The following is a 9,467-nucleotide window of genomic DNA, read 5'->3' as shown; positions in this document are numbered from 1 at the left end:
AACCTACAATCGTGAAATGAAATGCTGTTCATCATAAACTGTACATTTTGCAAAGACTCTGAGGTTTATTTTTCTCCTTACAGATTAAAATGTATCTTTTTATAGTTCTTTCGTACAGAGCCCCTAAGCTTGTTCAGTGATCAAAACACAATATTCTGTCAATGTTGTGTGGGTGTTCTGGAGTTACTGTACCAGTTATCCGATTTTTCATTCCTAGTTAGAGTCTGAATTACAGGTAAGAAACGAGTCTCTCTGTGTTTTGTAATCACAAGAAAATGTTAAATTCGTAATTTTAGGTGCAGCTACAGTAGCTGAATAATCTATACAATACAATGCCTGTAAATAAATGGGTGCAGGATCTTGTGCAAGAGTAGTGTGTAACCCTGACCTTCCAATTGCCCTTATTTATGTCTGACCTTGGGTGGCGTTGCACTCTAGGTGCTTAGCTAATTAGGTCAACTATAATTACCTGCGAGTTTCACCTCACGCGGTGGTCTCTCCTCGCAGCAAGTGTTCAGTCCTCTTGGCCTCCCTCTCTGCTTCCTTCCCCGCCTAGGCTCCGGCTGTGATGATGTAGTGTTCAAATGCCTACCTCCTGTTGGCCACCTGGGCACACCATAAGTCTGATGTCATTTGTTAGGGTGGTCAGGGTTCAGGGATAGTCCATGAGGCAGTCTGGCTAAGTAGGATTAGGGACAAGCTTAAGTTAACCTTGTCTAAATACATAGTGTTCAGTGTAAATAACAATCTGTAGTATGCAGTAAATAATAATATGCATTTGCAAAGTATCCCTCTAGCCTTTCCTTCCATACCATGTTAAAATAACGTGACGTGATATTATATGTAAACATGACCTGGAAATTTGTTAGTATGGACACCCAAACTTTTTTGGGCAATGAAGGCAAGGTGAGACGAAGTGGTAATGCTGATTTACTCTGCTTGGTAGCTGGGATGTTAAGTGGAAGCTGAAAAGAAGATTGAAATGATGGCAGGAGGGAGGATTTCACAGAAGTGGACGAAAAAACCTGGGAGAGGAAGTAAACAATGCAGGAAAGGCTGGGCAACTAAGTGCAAAGGCCTTGCTTTAAAATGTGGATACGGGTGTGGACTGGGTAACGTGGAGAGTCTGGAGAGTGAGGGAGCTTTTTAATGATGAAGAGGTGGAAGCGGGAGGAAGGGGTCAATTGAAAGTGTGGAAGAGGGTGGACTGAGAGAGGTAAAGATGGAATGCGAGGGATAGGGTTGGAGTGAGAGAGGAGAGGATTAAGTAGAGGAGAGCTGAATGAGAGAGGAGGGAAGGTATGAGTGAGAGGAAGGAAAGGGAAGTAGAGTGAAAGAGAGAGAGAGAGAGAGACAGACAGACAGACAGACAGACAGACAGACAGACAGATAGAGACAGAGAGAGAGACAGAGACAGAGAGAGACAGAGAGAGAGAAGGGAAGTAGAATGAGAGAGAGAGAGAGAGAGAGAGAGAGAGAGAGAGAGAGAGAGAGAGAGAGAGAGAGCTTGGAGGAGGGGGGAGGGGAGTAAAGCGACAGAAGAAAAGGAAGGGTAGATGTGGAGCGAGAGAAGAAATGTGAGTAATTTAAGAAACTTGGCAGACGAGCGGGGGGGAGGGGGAGGATTAAAGACGGTGTAAGTAATGTACCGTCTGACGCAACAAAATCAAGGACTGGACAAATAAGATGGAAAATAATTTAACACAACTTGTCGGAAAAGTCAAGTTATGATGTTGAGCCCAAGTTGTCATCTGTATTCTCGCTTTTCCCAAACGTTTTTATGCAGAAGAGCCAAGTCTGCAAGAGACGAACTGGTTTAGTAAGGCTTTATATAATTCCTCTACTGAAAAGGTTATCCTAAAACTTTATAATCTGAAGTTATGGGGAAGAGAATAAAAATGTCTTCCTCGAGCCGAAAGAGTTAAAGTGATATGCGATTTGGCTTCATGAATAACGATGGCGTGATGCACAAAGCGGTGTGTGGTAGGAGAGGACAAATAAATGCATCACAGGGCTCTGCACAATGATGGGTAGTAACTCCGCCGCTCTCATGAAGGAGCCCCTTGATGGGTCGTTACGCTGAGGAAACGAGGTGCAATTTCACACAGTTGCCGAGGTGTGGAGTGAAGTTGGTGGCAGAACGAAAGGAAGATGGCCAAGAATGATATGTATAAGGATGTAGTCAAGAATATGAGAATGAGGTTGAAGGAAGAGAGTGGTGGCTTGTGATAAATCTGGAGATATTTTTCACTCTCACCTTCTCCGAGCTGGTCAGTCCTCACACACACTTCTTCAAACTGTTTCACATTGGAATTTTCTACCGATGGTACAAAGGCTTTCTTAGGAAACACAAACACTGGGAACTACTGCGTTGTCCTGCGGAATCAAGTTCAAATCGCCCAGTTAAAAGTGTTGAGTCTGCGAAAAGAAATGTAGAGAAGGCTGGGGACCGCTTGACAGGGAAGGGGATAATTTTTTTTTAGCTTTTTCTACCCCATTGCTTGTGCCAGGAGTAGGCTAGGCGCGGTTTTTCTCCAGGCTTAAGAGGAGGATTTTTGAGAGTATGATAAAGTTACAGGCATCTTTAGGACAAACTGTGGCACTACTTTGTCAACTTTCATCTCTCTCTCTCTCTCTCTCTCTCTCTCTCTCTCTCTCTCTCTCTCTCTCTCTTCTAAACTGTTGAACATCTATTCGAAGGCAGTGATGGTTGAAGCATTTTCAGAGCTTAACGAAGAAGTAATACTAGGAAGGAAGTATATCAAGTCACTAAGATTAACTGACGACAGTGCAGTTATATGTTAAAACCGAGGCAGGACTGCAAAGAATCTGTAACACATTGAATATAACTGCAACATTAGTATCTGCAACGAAAATACACAAAATGAAGACAACACGTATGACGATTGCATGAACGGACGTAAGCCAAATGAATGCGAAGAGAGGGCACAATCTACCTGAAGAAGAGAAACATTTTAAATATATACGTAAAGGAGGATGCAGCAGGGAAGTTTGATGCTGAAGAATATTGGAGAAATTGGAATGGGAAGGCAAAAATGTGTAGTGACAGGAGATGAATTTCAAATTAAAGAAAAGATCATGAAATAAGCGCAAAATTGAGTGGAGGATTATACAGATTGGAAACCCAGATTTTGAGAATAGCCGAGAGAAAATTGCCGGAAGCCCTCGAGATTAAGGTCTGAAGCAGAAATCTGAACCTAAGATAAAAACGGCAATGGTGACGCACTGGAATGTGTAGAAGAGGAAAGAAGTCTTATTAGAGCTACAAGGTCATAAATCCCTCTGAGTAAGCAGCATTTGATCGAGGGCCAATGACTGCAACCATGTATTGTTACCAGCTGCGATAGCGATGCTGGTATTGTTTTCAATTTGTCTGCCTGTCTGTGTGGGTATCTGTTAGCACGATAACTTCGCAGCCGCTCAAAATCTCATTACAAAATTTTACAGGTGTGTAGTAGGGATGAAAATCTCCTACGAGTTCGTAAGTGGTGAAAGTAGGTCAAGGCCTGTGTGTTTGTTAGCACGATAACTTCGCAACCGCTCCAGATATCATCCCAAAATTTTACAGGTGTGTAGTAGAGATGAAAATCTAAGAGTTCGAAACTGGTGAGAGTAGATCAAGGTCAAAGTCATATTCCGAGCCGTGTTAGATATGTATCGGCTCGCGACTGGTGTAATTCCCCCCTTGGGTGGGCCTCTAGTTTCATTTAAGATTAATGCAGTGGCATGTTATATAGAAACCCTGGACCGAATATTTCGCCCTCAACTCACTCATTTACTTTCTTTTACTCTCCACCCCTACGGTGTGGTCTTCGGCTCCCATGTCCTTGGAGATTGGTGTTACTGTTATTCTCATGGGATAAAAACTGCAATGTACAAATTCCTCAGTACGGGAAATCCCCAGAGGCTGGACACCCACATGGAATGCACAGGGCCTATTTTATCATGAACTTATTCTTCTCTATGTTAAAATACCTCCTCGACGAGAGCAGGACGGGAAATTAAAACTGCACAGCTTCACTCATCTATCCCTTATACTTTTTAATATATAACCCATCCAGTTCCTAACTTCTGCAGATATTATAAGACGTCTCTTATAATGGTGACCCATAGGGAAACTTAGGAATAAAATGGACGTCTTTACCCCTCAGTACTTCTCGCCTCGATGAATGTGATTCGAAGCTGACGGTATCATATCTGTCGATCTGTCAAACTCGGAGGATTCGAAGCAGGATGTGAACTTGGTGATGAGGGATTCGATCGACGGTATTAACTTCCTCATTATTATTATTCATTTTGACATATTTTTGCTATCTCCAGACGACATTTTGAACTGTGGCATTAGTCAGGTTTTAATATATAGCCAGAAGCCGTAATCCCGTAAGGGGATGCCACAAACAAATTGCCTCTGTGTAACCTTGTCCCCTGCCATTTTGCTGCCCACCTTCATCTCCACCCCCCTTGCTGGCTCGGCGCAGTGGTCGCTCCACCCGCGCCTAGCAAACGATCACTTTGCAATTCAGATCAGGCTGCCACTCGCGCCCCTCCCTCCCCCTCCACCTTCCCCACCGAGGTGGGACCTCAGCAAAGCCGACTGGGCCACCTTTGCCAGAACCTTAACCACCATTTTCGAGGCCTCTCCTCCCGCCCTAGACCTCGAGGGCAGAGCAGATCAAGTTGCCAGTGCTTTTGCACAAGCTGCCTCTCTCGCCATCCCGCTACAGCGACGATCCACGAAGCGATACCGAGACGGCTGGATCTACTGCGACAGAGTCAGGGAACTGAACCACCAACTCACTGCGGCACGTAAGCAGTACCGGCGGCGCTGCTCATCCCCGCGGCGCCGATACCTTGCTGACGTAACGCAACACGTCGTGTCGGAGAAACACTGCATGAAAGAGAAGGCGTTGATCAGATGGTGCAAGACTTTGGACTCTCACTCCACTCTCAAAGAGATGTGGAGGAGAATCCGGTCTGTCTCTGACCCACATCCCCCCCGTCCACCCCTCACGCTGACCCAGCCACTGAAGCCAGCCGTCTTGCACAACACTTCGTGGACCGCTCTGCTTCCCACAATCTCCCGCAGTCCGTTAGAGACAAGCAGGTGCAGTTGTCTACCTCTCGTCTTGCAGCAATTCAGGTTGCCTGTGAAAGGCCTGACCCTGCCGATGTACCTTTCACCAGTGGGGAACTGCAAAAAGCACTGCAGCACAGAGGAGACACTGCTCCAGGGCTCGACGGGCTAGCCTATTCTCTGTTATCACATGCCGGAGATTGTGGGAGAGATCGTCTCCTTGATCTGCTCAACCTCTCATGGTCTGAGGGCCGTTTGTCGAGGTCATGGAAGACAGCTGTCATCCACCCGATTCCCAAACCTCGCGATCCCGGCGCCATGCGCCCTACCTCACTTCTTAGCTGTGTGGCTAAGACAGCAGAGAGGGTTGTGCATGCTCGCCTTGCCTGGCATCTGGGACCGTTGCCCCCGAGGAGTTTTGCTTACCACCCTGGCAGGAGTGCATCTCACTGCCTTGCTTCCTTCCTCAGGGAGCTTCAAGGTGGATTGGGGATGGATGTCTTCCTTGATCTCGAAAAGGCCTTCGAGCTGGTGAACCCTCTTGTCATCCATGCAGCCCTTGCCGACAAGGGAGTAGGAGGTAGACTCTTGTCGTGGGTGGGGGACTTCTTCCGGACAGCAGGGGCAGATTCCAGGGGCATCTCTCTCCCTTCTATCATCATCCCAATGGCACTTCCCAGGGGAGCGTCCTTAGCACCCTGTTATTCGATGTGTTGGTCGAGAGACTTCTAATTGTTGACTATGGACCCGGCGTGACACTGCTCATTTACGCAGACAACCTGGCACTGGTCTTCTTGAGGAAAGACTGCTTCACCCAGGCACCCATCTCTCTTTCTAGATTGCACAACAAGTGTAATGAACTCGGGCTGAAAGTCAACTTCGAGAAAACCAAGTGCCTACCTTTCGGTCTCCGCCCTCCCGAACATCCCCTCTCATTGGGTGGCCGCTGCATTGAGCCTGTCACGCTGCACCGATATCTGGGGGTCTACTTAGACTCGGGGCTAACTTTCGCCCGACATATGAGATACTTACAAGAGCGGGCCGCCTCCTGCATTTCTGCTCTCCGCTACCTCTCTAGTCACAGCTTAGGGACGTTGTATGCAGTTCTGCGTACTTTCTATGTCCATGCAGTCAGCTCCCTAGTCGATTACAGGGCGATCTGCTTCCCAGGGCTGGCTTCCCCCATCTCCCAGTTCTTGGAGGTACTCCAAAATGATGCTCTATGGGTTATGCTGGGCGCTCCACGTTGGACCCGACTGGTCAATTTACGGATGGAGAGTGGGTTTCCATCACTCGCCCACAGGATCACACTGCGTGCAATGGCAGAAACGCTTCGTTTAGTTAATCTTCACCCCACGCTACATGTCTCCTTTCTGCTTAAATGCCTGGCTAGCAGGCCCCCCAGACCCGTCCCCACCTCGGGATTGGGCTCCAGCCATGACGGCTCTCTTTCACAAGTTGGGTGTGGCACAAGAGGTGTGCCAAGATCCAGAGCTGGCATGTCCAGGCTACGAACCTCGTTCACCCTGGGCGCCTCCCCCTTTCACCGTTATCAGTCCCACCGACATGAAGCCTCACCACTTGATCCTGGCTATCCTTCGGCAGGAGAGTCTCAGTAGACTTGCTGCACTCAACTCCTCTGATGCAGCAGTCTACTATACGGATGGCTCTGTTTTGTCCGATGGTTCAGTGGGAGCTGCTTTTGCTCATGGGGACCATACTGAATCCTGGCGCATCACCACGGGTGTCTCCACCTTTCAGGTGGAGCTAGTGGCTCTTCTTGGTGCCCTGCGCCATGCCTATAGCCATCGACATAGATGTGTCATTCTTCATACTGACTCCCTATCCTCCCTTCAATGCCTGGCATCTCTCTCTCTAGTTACCCACCGGTTCTTACTTACTGCCATATTTACAGTGTCCTCTCTCATCCATCGGCGGAGTGGCTCTGTGATTTTTCACTGGGTACCTGGGCACATTGGGATACGGGGTAATGAACTAGCCGATGCCGATGCACGTGCAGCTACATCACTCCCTGATGTTACATATCCGCTTTGCCCCAGTGCTTCCAGAGTTCTCTCTTCTGTGGCTGGCATTATTACAGAACTTACAAAGGATGACCATCGCCTATGTGTTGCTGACGGCTCATGCTCGGCCACTTGGTATGCTACGGCCACATCATATTCCCCTATCTCGATCCTTCCAGGCCTACCCAATTATCTCTTAGTCAGGCTTCAGCGTTTGTGCATGGGATTCCTATGCTACCATCAGACTGCCAGCTTGAACCCTGAACCGTGTCCCAACTGCTACAAGCGGTCTGCTGAACCTCTCTGCCATTACATTCTCGACTGCCCTGCAACTGCTTTTGTTTGAGAGCTCCCTGGAGAGGGCTTTGGTCGCTCAGGCCATTGGCAATGCAACCTTTCAAAGGCTCCTGTAAATTGTACGGGATTATCCACCTCCTTAACTGCTACTTCCACCCCCCGTCATTATTCTAGATCCAACTCACCTTTTTTTTTTTTTTTCTCTCTTTCCTTGTTTATTCTCTGCTTATCTCTGACGGGCTCTTAGTTTGCCCGTGTCCCACAACAGGTGGGCAAATATTCAACAACAACAACAACAACAAGCTGCCCACCCCCCAGCTCACACACCCCTCTCTCAGATACTTCTCCACCCCATTCCTCAGTCTCATCCTTGTTCCCCTCCACCTTTCTTTTCCCTTCCACCTCGCTTGCATACACTCTCCTTGCTAGTCTCTCACTCTCCACACTCTCCACATGGCCAAGACACCTTATTGTATTTCTCTTGAAGTTTTCTATCACATCCACACCACAACGATCCTTCACATCCTCATTTGTCAGTCTGTCTCCATGGAACTCCACATGTTCCTCTCAAATAACTCATTTGCACTACTCTCACTCTTGACTCGTGTCCTTCCAACAAGGTCCAAGCTTTGCTTCTTTACGTTAGAGTATGTATCAATCCGATCATTCAGTGACTTTTTTGCTTCCATTCCCACTTCCCTATTTCATAACACTACTTTCAAAGAACCATCATCCATTCTTTCTCTTTGTACTCTTTCACGCACTTAATCCTCTAAACTTCCATCCTTACTCATGGCACTACCCAAGTAATTAAACGCACTCATATTTTTCATTTCATCACCATCCAGCCTTGCTGTGCACTCAGTGACTTCATCTGTCGCGAATACCTCAACTTTACCTTTTCCTAAATTCACCTTTAGATTCCGTTTCTTACACATTTTCAAACTCATACACCACCCTTGCGGTTCCCCCTTCGTCTTCACTTAGCAATACAGTATCATCTGCAAGCAATAGAACAGGAAGTTTCCAAATGCTGCCCTTCCTCATTAGGTCCGCTTCAAGATCCCCTACCCTACCTTGTACCTCTTTTATAACTCCATCCATATACAGACTGAACAACTATGGTGATATGACACATCTCTGTTTCAGTCCAACATTCAGATAGAAAAATCCACTCAGTTCACCATCCACACACTCTGCAGCCTTAATGCTCTCATATATACTCCTTACGGCATTCAGCAGCTTCCCATTTACTCTATTTACAGGTTTTCAAACCCATAAAATATAAGATGCACTTCATAAATTGAATAGATGCGTCTGTGTGGTGAATTCAACAACGGTGGGATCGAACAACTGATATATACTGCACTGTGATGACTTTGTTCAATATTTTATCCCGATTTTATTCTCATTACATCCAGATTACTTTATATCAATCAGGTGGGGTATTTCTAACTGGAAGGCTATATAATACAGCCTTCATTAACCCCTCCAACACGAGAGGTCTTTCTTGAGAGGTATTCAGTCGTCTGGAGGTCGAGCGGTTAAGCAAATTCACCTGCAGGTCAATAGTTGCCTTGCGTAGTGTGACTTTGGTCGTATGCTTAAACATTACACCGCTAAGTGGAATGCAAGTTCCCTGTTTTTGACAATGCATTCTAAAGCCAGCGAGTCAGATGGAACGTGCCAAGCCGTCCTACATTGTTGGTGACTGTACTTTGTGATATGAGATGCTGGCTGACCATACGTAATAACTACAGGCCTTTCCACAAATAACCATCTGAAATTAGACTCTTGCACTCCTAATTCCAGTTTCTTGTTTAGCATACGACCTTTGGATGCACTGATTTTACGTGACCGCTCGTATATAGAAGCACTCATTAAAAAAAAAAAAAAAAAAAGTCAATGGGGCATTTTTTGTGAAACTCCAGTTAATACCAGAGTGAAGATATGACAGTCGGATGCCACGGGGAGAAAGAGGAAATTAGAATTGGACGAATTAAAGTCATAGGAAAGTTATTTAAAAATTGAAAAGTTTGGCTCAAAGGAGA

The 9,467-nt window shown here is 46.5% G+C and overlaps 1 protein-coding gene across 1 annotated transcript; it reads left to right on the top strand.

The window, feature by feature from the left end:
• Window positions 1-849: 849 nt before the first annotated feature.
• LOC145400695 (uncharacterized) lies at window positions 850-6,714 on the top strand. The gene is made up of 4 exons (XM_080273134.1): window positions 850-906; window positions 4,500-5,106; window positions 5,154-5,675; window positions 5,870-6,714. The coding sequence occupies exons 1-4, from the start codon at window positions 850-852 to the stop codon at window positions 6,712-6,714; spliced, it is 2,031 nt and encodes a 676-aa protein (XP_080129260.1).
• The last annotated feature ends 2,753 nt before the right edge of the window (window positions 6,715-9,467 follow it).

The sequence above is a fragment of the Coenobita brevimanus genome, chromosome 6, assembly GCF_032717465.1.
Source record: "Coenobita brevimanus isolate Jiangsu-jjx chromosome 6, ASM3271746v2, whole genome shotgun sequence".
Taxonomy (NCBI): domain Eukaryota; kingdom Metazoa; phylum Arthropoda; class Malacostraca; order Decapoda; family Coenobitidae; genus Coenobita; species Coenobita brevimanus.
The sequence above is the reverse complement of the archived record's forward strand: the minus strand, read 5'-3'. Positions and strand labels throughout refer to the sequence as shown.